The sequence below is a fragment of the Schistocerca americana genome, chromosome X (assembly GCF_021461395.2).
Source record: "Schistocerca americana isolate TAMUIC-IGC-003095 chromosome X, iqSchAmer2.1, whole genome shotgun sequence".
NCBI classification, from domain to species: Eukaryota; Metazoa; Arthropoda; class Insecta; order Orthoptera; family Acrididae; genus Schistocerca; species Schistocerca americana.
The window spans coordinates 654,771,602-654,792,071 of NC_060130.1; the positions used below are offsets into that span (position 1 = coordinate 654,771,602).

Below are 20,470 nucleotides of genomic sequence, written 5' to 3' on the forward strand. Positions count from 1 at the left end.
TACTGTCATGTGCAAAGTCTAATCATTGAAAGAGATTTTTCAGGTGTTTCTTACTGTTTACTTCCTTTAGATTGACATTACACAGTTTTGTTCTACTTCAAAAAGCCTGAGTGATTTGTGTATAATTTTGCTATTAGTCTTACAATGATTTCAAAATGTTGACAATGTTTAATTCAACCATGCAATTATCTTCAGTTCCTGATTGCCCAGTGAAAGTTGAAGAAGCACCAGTTACCGAAAAGCTTGTACCAACAGTTCCAATTAAAACTGAGCTGAATGGCAGTGGGAGTAGTAGCAGCAGCCATGATTTTCCTGTGACAACAGCCCCTCCGTCAGGCGGAGGGTCCACTCCGACATCAACAGGTTAGATGTTATTGTCTTTTAACTGATGAGGTGATAAAAAATAATTGTAAGATACTGGTAATGCAATCATTGTTCGTATGCTAGATCACTGTGAACCTGGATTGCCCATGAGCATGGGGCTCACCACAACTACTGGACCACCTCCAAATGGAATCCAACCTCTGCCCAGTAATGTAATTAACAAACAGCCAGGCAGTATGGAGGCACAGTATATGCAACAGCAAAGCCAAATATTTGTATTTTCCACCAACTTGGCCAACAAATCTGCTGATGCTGTTCTGCAAGGTCAATACCCATCCATCATTGCCTTTCATTGTGCACAGCCAGGAACCAAGAAGTACTTAGAGGTATGTAGTTTACCATAAAGTTCGATATTGTGTCTACTGAAGTGTAGTTGATGCAGAATAGCTAAATATGATTTTTTTTATTCAATCTGTGTGTGGAATGGCACTATTTAAACTTCAGATATTGGGTGTGTGAAAACTCATGTTTCTGATGAGTGATTAGTTTTTATCTTAGGTGCACCTGCATGAATTGTAAGGAAGTAACAGGTAGTACTATTCTAATGTAAATAAGATAAACAGCTTGTTGTTATAGATTTTGTGAGGTGTACTGAGAACCACCTTAATAACTCCCACTTCTTTCCTTAAAATGTATTTTGTACTAATGATTTTTGATTTTGAATTTATGAAATGTACTAAAACTCCAGATTTCCCCCTTTCCATGTTTTCTATGTTGTATTACATTACTGCAATTGCATTCTGTTGGTATATGAAGACAGCTCTATTTATGGCTGAGACTAATTTGACTCCAGATGCTGTTCCGTTCGGTCACAAATGTTGTGCCTCAAGTGCAAGTTCTTTTTTACATATGGGCGATAATACTTGCATTGCATGTGACTGCAGCATCATAATAATTTCCTTCACTAAGTATGAGAACCTCTTTCCATGTTATATAATCAAGGAAGACATAAAGGGAAGAAACCGCTTACTAGCAGAGCAGAGGGGGAGGCTCCAGGGGGGGGGGGGGGGGCTCAAAGAATGTTGCATAATTTTGAATGTGAATCATGTGAATTTATTAAAGATAAAATGTATTGTTTTGTATTGGAACATTCTGTAAGAGTTCATTTGAAATTAAAGAGTACCCTCAAAGTACAGCAATAATTATTAAAGGAAATTTTCTATAAATCATAAGCTGCACTAGAACTGTTCTATTTGCCAAAACCAGTTTTTGGGTTTTCCATGACAATTCTTGATAACAGATATGCATGTCATTGCTATAGAGATACATAATGCAAGTAGACTTACCTTTCTGGCATTGTACATGCAGTTATCATTTTGTAGACATTGCTGTACATACAGTTGTTTGTTCCTCTATTTGCTGCCACTGATGGTGGGTTATAAATCCGAAAACAGTATTGACAAATAAAACATTTCAAATGGAGCTAATGGTGTATAGACAATTTCCTTTAATAAATATTTGAAAGCTAGGGAGCACCAAGCATTCAAGATTTTTACAGCAATAATATTATATCCATAGTAGGTGGAGAAATTCTGGAATGTACTGCAACTTGGGCTTTATTAGAAGGGCTGTACTTGGTCAAAATTGTTGTAACATAATTATGTATCTAATCTGTGACTGATTTTGATCGTTTTCACATCGTATTCAAAAGGTTTACATTCAGTTTTGATTCTTCACACTGGGTGTACACCATCCAGTTTTGATTCTTCACACTGGGTGTACACCATCTGCGTGTACACAAAAACTGATTCTAATGCATTTGAAAATGAATCATAAATGCTAGAAACCAGTCATAGTTTAAATAAAGTTCTTCCAGTACTCGGGACCCGAGTTCGAGTCTCGGTCGGGAACACAGTTTTAATCTGCCAGGAAGTTTCGTATCAGCGCACACTCCACTGCAGAGTGAAAATCTCATTCTGGAAACGTCCCCCAGGCTGTGGCTAAGCCATGTCTCCGCTATATCCTTTCTTTCAGGAGTGCTAGTTCTGCAAGGTTCGCAGGAGAGCTTCTGTAAAGTTTGGAAGGCAGGAGACGAGATACTGGCAGAAGTACAGCTGTGAGTACCGGGCGTGAGTCGTGCTTCGGTAGCTCAGATGGTAGAGCACTTGCCCGCGAAAGGCAAAGGTCCCGATTTCGAGTCTCGGTCGGGCACACAGTTTTAATCTGCCAGGAAGTTTCATATCAGCGCACACTCCGCTGCAGAGTGAAAATCTCATTCAGGAATCTGTAATTTCTTCATATATATTATTTCAAACCCACAGCAATTCTCGTTTCACCAACTATTGATGGCACTTGATTATTACATTATTTCATTTTTAAAAAAAATTGTAGTTGCTTGAATATCATGATAGGTATGGAAGTCTTGCATATTAATCATATGGCAAAATAATCTCCTCTTTTTGTGCTATCATTTGCCATGATTCAATATCTGAAACCATTTACGAGATTGAGGAATTTTGTGAACATTTCATTCTGGCTCATTCACTGGACCCCGACTTCGGGATGATGCATTTTACATACAGTCCATTTTCTCGAGAATGGTGATAGGTAGCAGTGTGCTCCAAGTTAAAAGAATAATTCAGTATATTAGCTGCATTTCATATGCAGCAACGTTTAACATAACATGCACCAAATGCAAATTCATAGTGACCTCTATTTTTTATTGCAAACTTTCCTAAAGTCTTGCAGTAGTTTACATAATCCTGAAATATCACAATAGATATGACCATTAATGAAACAGCAGGCAGTTTGTCATGAAGCGGATGAATTAAGCTGTGATATGAGGAATAATCAACTTACCTTTTTTATAACTTAATAGTTTCTTTACAATTGTTTGAGAAGGTTGCAGTTTGGCAAACTTGTGCGCCTTACCATTCATGGAATCGAGCCAGCTAGCTAGCTTCGGTGCTGTCATACACTGCATGAGAGGTTCAGCATGTGAAGTAGCCATCACTGTCACCTGCCAGCCGACAGTCATGCGTGGCAGCTAGCAAACTTACAGTGAACGTTATTCTGTGTGATATGGGCTTTAGGTTACCCAGCTGTGCTGTGAAAAGAAGGGCATGTTGACACAAAGTTAAATAATAAAAATTTACCAATCATGAAAACAGTGGACTCCATACAAAGGGATACGTTCTAGAAAATAAAGTGAAGGATAACTGAATTTAGTCAAATTCAGTTGGCTGAAGCTTAGGGGGATTAGGTTAGGAAGTGAGACACTGAAACTCATATACAGATTTTGCTATACAAGTTGTGCTATTTACACAGAAAAATAACTAATGACAACAGAAGTAAATGGGGTATAAAATGAGTGGAACATGGATAAATAAGTTGCTAATAGAATTGTCTGTGAAATTAGAAGATACGTATTTGAATCAGATCTGACATAGAGCTTTTAATCTGCCAGATATTTCAGTTTAGCTTACACCCCACCTTTAAAATTTGATGCTGCAGTGTTTAAACAACACAGCTCTTGCCTAAATTTTTGCACAATACTGTTAAGTTTGTTAGTTAAATTGCTTTATGGATGATTACAGAAAAATTAGAGCAATAACATTAAATAGTGACTCTTGAAGTTTATTCCACAAGTCTTGGTTTGATAAGTTTTTTGTACTATTGCCAGTTATTCAGCACTTTGGGGACCGACATTTCTGCTGTGCGCCTTTGTCTTTCTCAAGAAGAGTCAAAGACTGATACCCTAGTGTGACTCAACTAAATATAACTGAAATGTAGGTCCACGAAGTACTGAATATACGACAATATTCACATAATCACATCTGAACAATTCTCAGTTGTTGTGGTTGTATTAAATATGAGCTGTTGCGGATATAATTTTTTAAGATACATTTATGTGTTTGAATTGGTTTTTCAGGTCTCTAAAAATAATTTTTTCTAAGTTTGTAAAGCACAAATCACTTTCTAGTTAAATCACTCACTTTGAACGCTACGTAGATTGCTGAGAAATGTAGCGGTTGTTGACAGGATTAAATATGCTGAGGCTACGACATAGTTTGTTGAGGTTCTCAGTTGACTAACTCACAGTAATGCCTGTAGATTACCAATCATGACATACTGTGAGTACTGCCTTTTATTCTGTTTATTCAAATATTTGTCTGTTTGCTGAAGAGAATGAAAATGTATGTCTGTGGAAATTTACATTGTTGTCATTTTTACTTTGCTTTCACTCTTTGTGTTTCGTCTTATAGCTAAAATTTTGTTTTGAAGTTAATTGTAGCACATCATTTTCAAAAGTGGCAGTAATTTATGTTATTATAACGTAAATAGTGTCACGAAACTGAAATTTTGTTGGAGCATGCGGGATCCTGTTTGCTTGATTTGTACCTATCTGTCGATGTGTTACAGTTCTTCTTTTGTTCTCAACTGAACTGTGACTTTATGTGTGTTTGTTTATTATGTTATTCCTCTTGCATGTTTGTTTGCATTCAGGCATTTTTGTGTACGCTTTATCTGTTCTGCAGTGTCTTTAAGTATTGTCGCAGGTGCAGTGTGTAGAGCGTGAGAATTTACTGTTTGGCAACTTGATTGGGCTTGTGCATCTTGCTTGGTCCACAGAAACACCCACTGAAGATGAATCAGTTCAGCCGCCAGAACCCTGCGCAGTGGCTCAATAACCTGGTTCAAATGAAGCAGAAAGGAGGGCCGGGGGGCTTGAAAGGAAGCACCACTCCACTACCTGATCCATGGCTGCAAGTAAGAGCACAAACTAATCAAGTTGCTAGGCAAATTCGCCAATTACATTATTTTTTTTTACTCAATAGCAATGTGATTTTGTGTGTGCAATGTTATTGCTATCATCTCTTCACCTACGGACAATGTTTGTTATGATAATTCTGAGTTAACTTTTGCTTTTGTTTGATGCACGTTATTGTAGGTAGCTAGGCAATTATATGTGGTTTGTCCATCGTGATTGAATATTTGTGTTTCATTTTAGAAGTACCAAATTAATTATGTGTATGTAAAGAATATTAATCTTGTCGTTTATTGCATTTCATGTGTGTACTTTGTGTTGTAGTTTCATTACAGATCTGTCAGTTGATAATTTAGCGAATTTATTGTCACAAATTGAGATTTTCACTTCATGTCTGAGAATCCTATTCTCACTCATCATTGATTGTAAATAACAGCAGTTTCATGGAGACATAGCTTTCAGAGTTTTGTTGGAGCAACCATGTTCTCCTTTTGTACATATTTGTTTTTAATAGGCAGAAATACTTGCTAAAGGTTTGTATACAAATTCAGAATACTTTTGTAGTACTGTAGATTTATATGTTTCTAGGCTGCTTCTCCTTCTCTTTGTCACATATTCACTGTTCAGATGTTCAAACATGAAAAAAAAGAACAGATTAGACCATGCAAAAGGGTAACATGTATTCCTATTTTTATTAAATAAAGTGATGTGTGTGGAAGCATACGGTAGTGACTTCCAGTATTCCCAATGGTTAATAAGTGTAGAGTCACATTTGGGAGGACGGCAGTTCAAATTGCCATCCTGATTTAGGTTTTCCATTGTTTTCCTGAATTGCTTAAGGCAACTGTGGTTGATTTCGTGCCCTGTACCTTCCAAATTCGAGCATGTTCTCCTCCTTTTATGGCTTTATCATCAACGGCATTATACCATAATCATCCCTCTTTATTTCCAAGTAACTGGTGCCAAAAGTTATCGTTGTTTATGCTGTGGGTGATGTAGTTTTTGGGGACATGTTATACAGAATATGATTGTAAATGCATAGCTACCAACCTTGAGAAGAGGCTGTCAGTGATCACATTGCAGATACTGAGAAGGGAGAGGGGGGGGGAGGGGTCAAGGACGTATCCCCCCCCCCCCCACCCTTCCGAAAGATTTTAATACATAGGAGCCAGATTTAGGTCTTTAAACAATATATATCAAATATTATCCAACCTTAAACAATGAAGGTATATTTAATTGTATCATATTAAAATTAATCCAAATTATCATTTTCAGTGAAGAAAACTTCTTCAGCCTCAATGTCACTCACTCTTTCTGGGAATTTGATGGGGTAATCTGCAGTTGGTGATCACTTGGGCACATCCATGTTGTTTATTACTGACTGCTGCCATTTGCATACATTTATTTCTGACTCATAGAAAGTGTTGTAAACCTCTCCTCCTCCTCCTCCTCCTCCTCCTCCTCCTGCCCCCCCCTCCCCCTTCCCCTCCCCCCACTCATCCCACCACCTTTTCGTATGGCAGCAACTCACATAATTTGCTGATGATAAATTTTTCCAAAGTCAGATAACGAATACTGTTGTGCTGTGATATTGAGTTAACGAATGCTGTTCTTGCTGTGGTATTGAGAAATGAAGACCTTAATTTTTCTTTATCTGCATCTCTGTTGCTGGAGCGAAGCAACGAAATATTTTTTTGTTGGGAGTCGTGCTTCTGTTTAATATTTTTGTAACTATAACTTCAAGCATCACAGAGGCACTTCTCTGCTTCATGTTGTTAAATTTGCTGCTTATCCCCACCATTTCATAAAAGAACACATGTAAAGACAACACACAACACTGCAGACAGAGCAAAAACAAACACTAGTGCTGTGTAGTGGCATTTAGTGGTAGCAGGCCAGGAACAGTGTTCCTTTGGTCTATATCGACACAGCTGCGGAACACTTGTTTTGTGTTGCCAAGATGCTGACAACATGTTACAAAGAGTGGTAGTACTAGACGCGAACATGTTTCAAACTCTGTGTAAACATGCTTTTGGTAAGACATGGTGATGAAATTATTCATATACAGCTTTACTGAGTACTTGGGAGGAAATTATTACAATCTATAACATGTTTCAGTGACATATGATAAGCAAAATGTAAACATTACCTTTTTTAAAAAAATCAAATTGTAAAATGTCTATTTCCATAAATTTTAGTAACTTCCCATAACTGTGTAATTAAGGTGATCAATCCGTAACAATTACGGACAATCCATAATAGTTGGCAGCCATGTAAATGTTTAACAGTTACACAGTTAACATGCTTTGTTGAGGCTGTTTCATTGTCTGTCAAGGCGAATTGTACTCAGCAACATAAAGTAAGATAAACTTGAAATCATAGAGTTTCATAAACATATAAAAATCAATAAAAGAAATTTAAGAAAAGTAGTAAAATATTGATTCTTACCAAGTGTAACAAGAAACAGTTCATTAGGATGAAAATTTTTAGAGTACCAATGGACAAAATTCAAGAGCATAGTAAATAAGTGTTAGACATGTATGCACCGGTTGTGAAGAATGAGAAGCAGCTGCCGTGGTTAACAACCAGTGTTCAGATCATACTATGAAAGTGAGTGTGCGTCATACAGATTTAAATGACGGGAAAGTCTTGTTGATAAGCAAAATATTTGCAAAGCCACAATGACTGTGAACAGGGCAAAGTGAAGTGTATCCAATGGATTTGGAATTAAAATTTTGTCTGCTGATGTAATGAAAATTCATAAGAAGTTTTGGTTATATATGTAAAGTCAGTAAATAGATAAAGTTGTCTACACAGCCACTCACTGATCATACTGACAACGATGACATAGTGCAGGCCAAAATACTGTTTCCAGTCTCCTATAATTGTTTTACAGAGGGAGATCATCCTGTGGCTCATCTTTGTCATCATTGCAAAAATGACACAATGACAGAAATTAAGATATGTGATTGCAGAATAGGAAATTACCTAAAATTGCTCAACAGAGGAAAGATTACTAGCCTGTTGTCTTGACCCAAACAGGTCTGGTGCCCAATATACATGTTTGCAAGGAGCAAACCTCTAGTACAGAAAAGGAGTTGCTGCACAAAGGTAGCTTGCATACATGCAGGCAATGGGACTGCTCAGAGGGCTTATATATCTATTACACAAGTAATATGGGCGACACAAATTGAAACAAGTAATAAGTGTTTATTAAAATATACACAGATATACTCAGCTTTAAGTAATGAATGATACGTGGCTCTGTAGGTAAAGTCCTACACACAAATCTAATCTATCACAGTGAAACACAGCCATCTAAACTGTAAAAGTTTAGTCTTCACTGCTGTAACAAAAGTTGTTTAGTTCATATGCAAGTTTGAATAACATTTTGACACTAGATGTTTACCGTCTGATGATCACTTGTGAATGATGACTGGGTATAATGGCTGCAACTGTTGGCTTGTGTTGGCCAGTAATAATAATAATAATAATAATAATAATAATAATAATAATGGTTTATTTGTCCATAATAACTTTTACAGTCATGGACATAGTCAGTCAGTACATACATGAACAATAATAATAGTTTAGTAGTAGAAATAAAGTACATACAACATTAAAAATCCTTGATGGAGTACAAACATTTAGCAATTGACAGCTGCTTTAATTTTCTTTTAAATATGTTTCCTTTTAACATTTTTATGGTATTTGGCAGTCTGTTGTAAAAAAATCTTCCATCAGAAAATGGATTATGATCGGTTGCTTTTTTATTTCTGAATTTTATGTGGTAATCCTCTTTCTTCCTTGTGTTATAACTATGGATATCACTATTTATTATACTGTGCTCCATATTTTCTTTTACAAACAGTATAGTCCTTAGAACATATAATGAATACACTATTAGTATATTATACTTAATGAAGTATTCTCTACAGGATTGACATTTGCTAATATTCGCTATTATCCTAATTGCTCTCTTCTGGGCTCTAAAGGCCCTATCCATGTATACCATTGGTGCTCTGCCCCAAATCTCAATACCATATTGTAGGTGGGAGTGTATAATACCAAAATAGATTTGTCTTAAGACTGGTGACGCTATTATCCTAGAAAGGCGTTTTAGCAGGTAGGTATTACACGAAATTTTTTTACACATGTAGCTGATGTGCTCCTTCCATATAAGATGTTCATCAACTATAATACCCAGGAATTTATGTTTATCAATTGTTTCAGTTGATAACTCTGGCTCAGTATCCACTTGTCTTGATTTGTAATTTAGCATAAACTCCATTAGAATTGTCTTTTCTTTATTTAATGCCAATTTATTTTTAGTCATATATTCTGTGGTGAGGCTAGTGTTCTTCATATTATTTTGCACTGCTAGCTGTTTTGTAGGGCCCCGGCTTATGAAGGAGGTGTTGTCGGCATAATTCACAGGGTCTGTGTTTTTTGGAATTATTATATCATTGATGTACACAATGAACAGAAAAGGCCCAATAATACTTCCCTGAGGGACTCCACAGTTAAGAATTTTATAAGATGATTTTACTGTTTGTGTAAGTCCCCGGTTGTATGATAACAACTTAACACATTGTCTCCTGTCAGCAAGGTACGATCTTAACAAATCTAATGCCACTCCTCTGACCCCATAAGTTTCTAACTTATGTAGAAGAATGCAGTGATTTACAGTATCAAAAGCCTTAGATAGGTCTAGAAAGGTGCCAATAACTTTGTTTCCATCATCAAGCTTATTCAATACTGCTTGAATAAATGTGGCTATGGCTGTTATTATAGACTTGCCCTTCCTGAAACCGTGCTGAGAACTTTTTAATATATTGTACTTAGAGAAAAATGATTCCATTTGATCAAGAAATAGCCTTTCCAACATCTTAGTAAGTTCTGATGTCAATGAAATAGGCCTATAATTTTGTACCTCAGTAGTTTTTCCCTTTTTATGCACTGGTCTTATTTCAGTGACTTTTAACGAGTCAGGAAATGACCCCTGTCTGAAAGAGCTGTTTATTAAATGATAACTGTAGGTTGGAACTGGTGATCCAGAACTGTTGCTGATGATGAACTGGCTGCATATGATTGTGTGTTCCCATTTATTAGCTACAAGCATAATGATGTCAATCTGTGATATAGTTGGCAATGCAGAAAGTATTTCCTGGTGTCAGTGCGCTCTGTGTCAGCTGAAACAATTATATGTGCATGGAGCAGGCTCTGGAGGTATTGTGGCGGAAGCATAGACAGATTGCCATTTATGAGCGCCATCTATGTGGTGACTGATCAGAACATGGAGGTGGCTGGCATGGAGACTGCCTGGTTGGTGATATCCACTGTAGTTATTGCTGTGTACTGCGTGCGCCTGCATGTACAGGATGAACATAATGAGATACCTTCATGATTATATGTGGATTATTGAAAAGAACTTGCTCTCCATTAACAGCAATTGTTCATTGTAACAGTGAAGGTTTCCGAGCAGCTTCAAAGAAGTGTGGGTTTTTGTTGTACTCAAGAAGAGTCATCAGACAAATGCCATCTGTTGGAGGATTACGGGATTATGGAAAAATTTGCACGCATGTTATGGTCTTTATAGAGACCAAAAACCTGTGTAGTAATCAGCATGGGTGCTGCAAACAGCAATCTTGTAAACGTCAACTTGCACCATGAGGTCCAGAGGTCAACAGGAAACTGCACCCAAGCCGATGCCATGTTCTCTGTCTTCCAGAAAGTGTTCTGATACAATTTTGCTCTTTTGCATAGGGGAAAAAAATACGAACTTACAGAATATCGGATCAGTTTAGTGACGGTATTGATTATTTCCTAACAAATAAAGCTGTACATGTCATTCTTAAAGAGGATGATTCAGCTTATATGGACACTTACAAACAGTCATGCTTCTCTCTTACCATTTGTGAGTGGAGTGGTTGAGTGAGATAATTGGTAATGGTGTCCAAATTACCCTCTGCCACACAGAATATGGTGGCTTTAGGAGTATACGTGCAGATATATAAAAGAATGTGGCACATGATGATGTTAATGATGTTAGACCTTGTCTAGGCTATGTGTGTAATAATTATGTACAGAATGAGCAAGACAGTGTCTGGTCACACTTCAACAGTTTTCATCCATTTCAGCTCTGGAGAACAACAATCCAGAACCCTGTTGGCACTGTGGGGTGCAGATTTCATTGTTCCACGTGGGTACCTCTACTAATAGCATGACATAGACAACAGATTAATATTTGTACTTTTCAAGGAAGTTAAAAAAAAAATCAAATGTTGGTACATGTCAGTGGCAGACCACATTTGTGTCAAAGACATATGAAACTACGATTACCTCATCTTAGTAGTATGCATTTTGTTGATAAAAATAATAATAGCAAGTGGTGGTTGTCCATGTGCATAATGGGTCTTCTGATATGTATACCATTATCCCTCACAGCTGAACAATACTGCAGTCCGATGAAAGTTACGTATTACTTGACACTTTACATCTTTGAGATCATCCCAGGAAATCTGAGATAAAAACGGGAAAAGCCCAGAAATTTTTTATAATTCCTGGAATTTTTCATTGTTTTAGTTTTGAGTTTTACATCTTCAAGGTGTATACGCCCTGGGAAATTGGGAAAACTGTCGAAACTTTTTCATCCAGGAAAAACAAAGAAATTTTTAGAATTCTGGGAATTTTTCATTGTTTTAGTTTTCAATCAAATATTTGGAATTTTTATTGGTAAGAACTGATACTCTAACAAAGAATTTTACTTTAGCCCACTACTGCAGAATAATACTGCAACAGTAAAACATAAATGAGAGAATAACATCAAAATAAGTCTTTAGTTGCAAAGAAAATGTGCCATTTACAACAACAAAGCACAGTGCACACACAATTGTCTGCCAACACAAAATTTGTCAATGGCTGTAGGTTGAAGACTATGCAATACTTAGTAACAATAAACTACTTTCGAGGAGTATGATGTAATGACTGTTTACATTTCTAACAGGTCGGGGTAAATATTGTGAATGGTGGTTTGAGAATGTTACTTCAAAGTAAATTTCCTTTTACACAAGGTGAACTATATTACATGTGAGAAAATGTGATGATTTTCTTAAATCACAGAGCATTTGACTCTCATTCAAAACTTAACATTTTGCGAGACCAGCCACTTAGAAAAATTTCAGGCCCAGAAGACCAGCCATTTTACTGACACAATTGTATTTGATGTATCTTAAAGGAGTTTATATTGTCCGAGATGATGAGGCAAGTACATGTTTTTTAAATGGGACGCTATACTTTTTTTTACCATCATTCAAATGCTCTGGAAAAGACGCGTATAGTGATGTAACGCATGTTGCTATTGTGATTCAAACTTCACTTAAGAGACACTGGGAAATATTGTACAATTGAAGGTCGAGGCGGTCGGAAGTGGCTGCAGACTGTAAACACGCCTCGCGTGACGCGCAGGCCGAGTTGCCATGCTGAATGCAGCATGCACAGCCTATGCTATGTAGGTAAATCCTCATCCACCCTCTTTTAAGCAAATTTTGAATCACAATAGCAACATGCGTTACATCACTATACGCGTTCGAATGATGGTCAAAAAAGTATATCGTCCTATTTGAAAAACATGTACTTGCCTCATTATCTCGGTCAATATATACGTTGTGATTATTGTGCATGTGCCAACGTGTGTGCCCCATAGTCCACTATGATTCGCCGAAAACTGCATGCCGATACGTGCAATCGCCCCCGGAATAAAGTGGGTGTTACGTCTTACGCAACTCACCCTGTATATATTAATTTAAACTGTTAACTTTTCCTATTTGTGTATTTGCACTAATTAACAATGATGTTGCTATTTGCTGACAATGTCACATGTCCTATGCTCTGAATATCTGCAGTCATTGGCTGGTGAGATCACGTGATGTGAGCTATGATGATTGGCTGACGAAAGTGCATCACAAAGCACAGTCTGAATTTCAGTGCTTTGGAAGCTGAAATTCATATTTATACTTTCATAATGCAAAACTGTGCAGTGTACATTTTCCGCACGTCAAAGATCTTTCCTAAATGCATTGTTTTTTGCTGGGTTTCATTTCCTGGAGTGCCGGGAAATTCTACACCAGAGTATAAAACCTTCACCATTCAAAGGATTAATAAGTTTTACAGCTTCAAGGGAAATTGTATTGTCACTTAACACAAAAAAGTATGTTCTTATCCAAGGAATCCAGATTTTAGTTTTTTCTCGTCTGCATATACGCACTGATCTTGGAACTGAGTTCCTCCAGTCAAAGTTCTCATTATTGCATGTGAGCTTTCTGCTAATGCCACAACAAAGTGTCAGTTCACTTGCTATGTTTGAGTAGTGCTCAGCGGCTGATACACTTGGACAAGTGTCTTTTACTAACAGATGTCGAGTCCTGACTGTCAATTGCTGACACAGTGGGCTGTGTTTGGTTCTGTCTGCTGTGTAGGCAATCTGCTTCCTGTTTGCTCTACTGAAAATGCTATCTACATGTTTACTAACTACATTTTATAAGCATTAAATAACAAATAGCACTGGTAGATATTTTCGAAGGTGTTTGACTGTGGGAATCACAGTATTCTCCTAGATAAACTGTAGTTTTATGGGACAGATGCTAAAGCCAACCAGTGGATAATGTCATATGAAACCAAAAAAATGCAGAAAGTTGTACTTAGTAAGTCAAGAAATGTAGTCGGGGGACATTAGCTGACTGGAGGAAATCGTATACGGTGTTCTCCAAGTCTGTCATCTGCACATTATAAAAAAACACAATATATTCAGTTCTGCACATCTGGAGGTTCTGCACCCTTCATATGTGTAACACATGGTGAGAAAATAGAGTGGAAACTTCAAAATCCACAGGTGTTCATATCAGTGTGAATTTAAACTGGAAAAAACATATTTTGGAACTCCTAAAACAGCTTAGTTCAGCCACATTTGGATTTAGAATCATTGCACACCTTGACGAAAGACAGACCAGTAAGTTGACATACTTTATGTATATTCACTCACTTTCATGTTGAATAATGTTCTGGGGTAACTCACTTTAAGAAAGGAAGTCTTCATTGCTCGAAAACGTGCTGTGAGAATATTACGTAGACATCTGTTTAATGAGTTAGGCATTCTGACTGCTGCTTGTCAGTATAATTATTCCCTCATGAAATGTGTTGTAAATAATCCACTGCTTTTCAAAGGAACAATGATGTATATAATTACAGTACGAGAAGAAAAAATTACATTCATTACACCGCAGTAAGGTTTTTTTCAGCACTATGGGTGCCCAATGCTGTAACCAAAATTTCTGTTCACTTACTCAGTGATATAAAATGTCCAACAGCAGAGTAAAATTTGAAAATAAATTGGAATCATTTCCCCTTGACAACTCCTTCTGTTTTGTGGAAGAATTTCTATTATTGTAATGTGTAAAAGGTGCGGAAAAGCAAATTCTCAGGTGAGATGTTTATTCATTCCTGAATGAACATTACAGATTCATTATTTATTGATGACAAACTTGGAAATCAAATAATTGAGGGACAATTAAAGGGACTGTACAGTAAATGGAGCAAAAAGTATCTCACCAGGTTCTGATTACAGAACATAATCATGGTATTCAACAGTTCAAGCCTGACAAGAATGTTCCAGGGATGTGAAGCAGCCCATGTGGCATGTGTTGCATTTGCGTTTAGAGAACAATTTGGAATTCATTTAGAGTTTGTCGCTTATTGAAAGTCAGGTATCAATTAGGAGCACCCCTCTGTGCTCGGTAGGTTTTAGATGTGTGTATCTTGCTGACAGCTACATTATTTGAAATCTCATCAGCTGTTGATTGAGTAATGTTCTGTGTGTTGTTAGAAATTTTTGTGTTATGAAAAACAGTTTGCTGTCTTGTTTTCGTGCAGATAATGATCTGAGATCTCATACTTTTGCTCCTTAGTCTTCATGATGTTTCTTGGGGACACACAGAACTTTTCAAAAGTTGATGAAAGTCTCCCCTCCAGAAAAGCATTACTTCAGCCTTGCACTGGAATCCTTAAACGATAACATACAGCAATATTTCCATGGTTCACTCTGGAATTTTACCTGTTGTAAGTACACTGAATATGTTCCTGTTGTAAATAATTGCCGATTAGAATGTAAAAATCTGTTGAGGACTGACTGCCACTGCATATGGTTATTAATTGAGAGATATCTGTCTCCTGGCATACAGGTTACCTTCATTTTGCTTTCTATTTGCTGAACATGCAGATATCCATATGTGAGCAACTGTGTTCATACATACATTACTTTTCCTTCCAAGGATGCCAATGTGTAGTTAATAGTGTGTAGGACCTTTACTATTACAGCATTTAATCTTTGACAAAACCTTTGTGGCTAGTTCTGAAACACTGTAGACTAAGTTTATTTCCAAACTTTGCTAAGTATGGTGAAAAATTATTGCTGGTAGGCCAATCTAGCTTTTTTTTTTTTTAATCAAAACTAAAGGTCAGAGCCCAAATTAGGAAAAAGAGCCCCAATCCATCACATCTCCTTCAAATTTCATTATTATTACTACCCGCTCTGGCAAATGCCTTTTACTGGGTATTCTCTGGATCTGCTCACTCCCATTTGAATGCTACATCATATATTGTGTCTCAGTTCTCCAGGGACACACATTTAGGACTGAGGTTCAAATACATGACCAGCAATCTAGATTCAGATTTTCTTTGGCATCCTTAAATCACCTAAGGTAATTGTGTGACAGTATTTACCATATTGATTCCTTTTGGAAAAGATACACTTATTTACTTTGCCAAACTGAAGAGGTGTAATTACCTTATCATTGATGGGATATTGAACCTTAATATTTCTACTTCTTCCTTCAGTTCTCTTTAAAATCTTCTATTGTTTCAAAGGGTAATGATGGTGTTGTTGGCACCTCTTTAAGCAATGTCTGCATTTCATCTTGTGATCAATGTCTCCTGAAAAGATGATGAGAAACAGAGATCTATTGTCTCTTGGTGGAGTATTCTGCCACTGATCCATTTTGCAGTAGTTAACGAAGCCAAACCTTTCTGGCTCATTAAAACTGGCTGCTGTACTGTGGCTTGAACCCAGAACCTTTGCCTTTTGGGGGCAAACGCTCTACCACCTGAGCTATCCACACTTGGATGTCTCTGTCGGTAGAGATTATGCACGAAAAAGGTTCGAGTGTTGGTCTGGCACAAAATTTTAATCTGCCAGGAAGTTTTGAATTTCTACTCACTCTGGTGTAAAGTGAATGTTTATTCAGTTAACAAAGGTATCAGACAGTTGTATCAGAAAGTATTCTTTAGTCTTTGACAGTCTATATCAGTTAATTTAATAGGCCAAACTGATTATTGGTCGTATTACTTTCCTGACCTTTTTTTAACATAAAAGATGTGGGTGGATATTACTTTAGTGAAATCTCTCTAACATAATTCTAGAACTTGAGACACCACACGATCATGCCCTTTTCATACACACTCTTATTTCTCCATTGAATCTTTCTGACAGAAAATGTGTTTATGGCATAAATATGCTGGTTTGCATGTATTTATCCATGGATAGGAAGTTTGTTGTAACACAGTACAGTTGGTAGGGCATCTGTTTATCTGCATAGTATAGGTTAACTGGATGCAATCTAATGTTGCATACAATTGGCTTGATGCGGATAGACTGTTCTCCAAGCACTTGTATGAATATACAAGGGTAATCCCAAAAGTAAGGTATCCTATTTTTTTTATAAGTACTAGATCTGTTTATTTCTACAATGGTTTGCATCAGTTTACAGCTTGAACATTTAGCTATTTTTTGACATAATCACCATTTCTGCCGATGCGTTTTTGTAGATGCTGTGGCAGTTATTGTATGCCCATGTCGTACCAGCTCACTGCCATGCTGTTCAGAAAGTTATGAATCTCTTCTTTTACCTCTTTGGAGCTGAATCACTTTCTGGAAAAATGTTCTTTTAACCTAGAGAACAGGTGATAGTCAATGGGTGCCAAGTCAGGACTGTAGGGTTGGTGGGTGATTATGTTCCACTGAAACTGTTGTGGGAGAGCAACGGTTTGCCGAGCGATGTGTGGGCGAATGTTGTCATGGAGAATGTGTACGCCCTTGCTCAACATTCCTCTTCTCCAGTTCTGAATTGCCCGTTTGAGTTTTTTACAGAGTCTCACAGTACCTGTCAGCGTTAATTGTGGTCCCAGCGATTCAGCTCCGACGAGGAGGTGAAAGAAGACGTTCATAACTTTCTGAACAGCATGGCGGCAAGCTGGTATGACATGGGCATACAAAAACTACCACAATGTCTACAGAAATGCGTCGACAGAAATGGCGATTATGTCAAAAAATAGCTAAATGTTCATGCTGTAAACTGATGTAAACTGTTGTAGAAATAAATAGGTCTATGTACTTACAAAAAAAAAAATAGGAGACCGTACTTTTGGGAATACCCTCGTAGTAGTCATCACTGCCGGATGACTGGTACGTTTGACCTCCACTGTAATATTGCAAGGTAATTTTTGTTAAGACGTGCTACTTCTGTTGCCTATGAAGATTAAAGGATTTGAAAGGAGCGAGTTTCATATCACTGTCTGGCCATCCAAATTACAGGTTTAGTTTTTCGTTGTTTTCCATTAAATAGCTTTAGTAAATGCTAGGATGATTTCTTCAAAACTGACAGCTAATATACTTGTCCTATCCTCATCAACAGGAAATTAAGCACAAAGCTTTTTGCCTGTGTTTTCATTTACACTCAAAATTAATTTTTTTAGCAACTCTACTCAAAGTTTTCTTTTCTATTTCATAAGTCATTAGAAGTAATGCACTTTTGTGAGCTTCTCTTTTCACAAGAATTTTAAGAGGTTATTTAATTATGTTCTCTCTCGGAGTTGTGACATAAGTTGGTTCTTATCAATGATGTTGGTCATTTTGCCTCATTTTATTTACACTTTAAGTATTGTATTTTTTTGTTAAAAGTGCCTCACAAGAATTCAAAACATGTAAATAGAATATTTCAGGGGAGATAACTCTTGTAATGTAAGGTGAATTTTTGTGAATCCTGTAATTCTTTCATCTTGTGGCTGTTGTGTTGAAATAATATGTACTGTGACATATTGTGATAGATGGAACAGTTAACTTTATTCCATCCTCTTTTTGTGCCATTTCATTCTCCCACTGACAGCTTAACATGGTGGGATGATTTCCATGCTCGTGAATAAGGGAGATAAGTGCCTGTAACAACATGGAGGTGCTTTCCTATGGAGCTGAGAGTTTCCCGTGGTTCTTGTTATCTGCATAGTTTGTCTTTATTACTGCAGTTCTGTTATATGAGATGGAACATTGATTTGGGATCTTTCCATGTTGATTTATATTCTCTATTGTGCACCAAATCTGCGTCAACTATAACTGCTATAAAATTTCCCAAATGGGTCCACAACTGACCCAATGTCCATAGTTGACAAAAACACACACACGTTTAGAATATATTTATGTGGAAAGACTTATTAAATAACCCAACTTGAGAATTGGCATTGAAGACAATACATATCGGGCGTACATACAATGATATGGATATATTTCTAGCCTATTTCTGACAAATGTATCTTTGGAATACCACTTCATCGTATATGATCGAACTGGATACTAACAATCCTACACGTTTTGCTGTTAGTCAAGTGTCGAGATGAAAAACAAAATACTGGAGGTGGGGAAAGGGGATATGGAAAAAAAGACTTTTTTTGACAAATCTGTGTGCACTGTTGTAACAAACATTAAAAGCAATAAAACTTGTATTTGAAATTTTTGTATATCTGTTACCATTTCAACAGCATTCTCTCAAAAATATTAAACTTTTTTTCCCTCCAATGTGGTGTTTCACCTCTTAACAGTCATATGGGCACATAAAAAAAAAAAAAAATAGTGTACCTTATTTTGCTCTACACTACAACATATTCAGAGCTGATCAAAATTGGCTGGCTGGGGTGGCTGAGCGGTTCTAGGCGCTGCAGTCAGGAACTGCGCGGCCGCTAGGGTCGCAGGTTCGAATCCTGCCTCGGGCATGGATGTGTGTGATGTCCTTAGGTTAGTTAGGTTTAAGTAGTTCTAAGTTCTAGGGGACTGATGATCTCAGAAGTTAAGTCCCATAGTGCTCAGAGCCATTTGAACGATTTTTTTTTTTTTAATCAAAATCGAAGTATATCACTTAGATAGGTTTACTTGTCAGTTGAAGTCCAGAGATTTCATGAGTGGAATTAACCAAGAAGTCCTTCATTGCATTTAGTTAGTGGCATGTAAACTCTTAACAGGAAAAGAAAAGAAAAATACTTTCCATCATATTATTGTTATAAATGTGCATAAACCATTCAGCTAACATGTGCACTCTAAATGCGTCCTATGTGTTAATTTGTTGTAAATCGTGAGTGTCTCATCGTGTCCTACCACATTTGTGCTTCTCATGTTTATCCTGTATGCCATTCATTATGTTTCTTCCCAACTTTGCATGCAGTCTTATATACTTTATTTCCTGCATTTCCTTTGGAATATTGTACTAAATTCATCTTCTCAAATTATTCCCTCTTCTTCTACACACTTGTTTGGATTTGTGACACTAATTTTGCCACACATGGCCTGGTGCATCATGTTGCCTTCTTAGCATTTCATTACTGTATTGCAATTTTTAACCTTTAAAGAATTATTAGTAATTTATTACCTGTTTCAGTTCGTTTTTTACATGTCAGAATATGTATGGGTAGCTGATAAATGTGCAATACGCACTTTGGACTTTATGTATAAATTACTGTGTTATCTGTAAAAACTTGTTTGCTGATGCATACATAATTTGGACTTTACGTGCATTACAGAGTTATATGCCTGTTAATTTTATTGCTCTAAAACTCAACACTAGTTCAGTATTGTCATTAATTCAACAACTGTTCCAATATTGAAACAAAATGTACAGACAGAAATCACCCTGCTGATTTACTCGATGACCAGGTACGCTGTATGCACAAGTATAAAGTTTGTCACACTACACAGCATTATTTTCTGGTTTTACGTTACCCTGGTTCTGGTTATGTAGTGTGAAATAATTATTGTGTGTGTGCAGAGTTTTGGTTTGAAAATGGTCAAAATTTGGTTCCCTTTTCTTTTTCAGCAAAACTCTTTGAATAATGCAAGAAACAGTAAATTATTGTTCAGGCCTTTTACTATGTTATTACCGACATTCATTGTTATTTTTATTCTTTGCCAGAAATAATTAGCAGTCTTTGAGCTACAATGTCATGTTGAACAAATGTTCATTTTTGTGTCAAGTTAATAAAAACCTCATGCACTAGGAAATGGCACTA

At 36.8% G+C, this 20,470-nt stretch overlaps 1 protein-coding gene across 1 annotated transcript in view; it reads left to right on the top strand.

Moving 5' to 3' along the window:
• The window catches only part of LOC124555255 (protein BCL9 homolog), a 91,047-nt gene that overhangs the window by 23,063 nt on the left and 47,514 nt on the right, over positions 1-20,470 (top strand). The window contains exons 3-5 of the mRNA XM_047129120.1: positions 196-363; positions 448-710; positions 4,957-5,094. Of these exons, the coding sequence (XP_046985076.1) occupies positions 196-363; positions 448-710; positions 4,957-5,094 (569 nt within the window). The remainder of the gene's footprint in view (positions 1-195; positions 364-447; positions 711-4,956; positions 5,095-20,470) is intronic.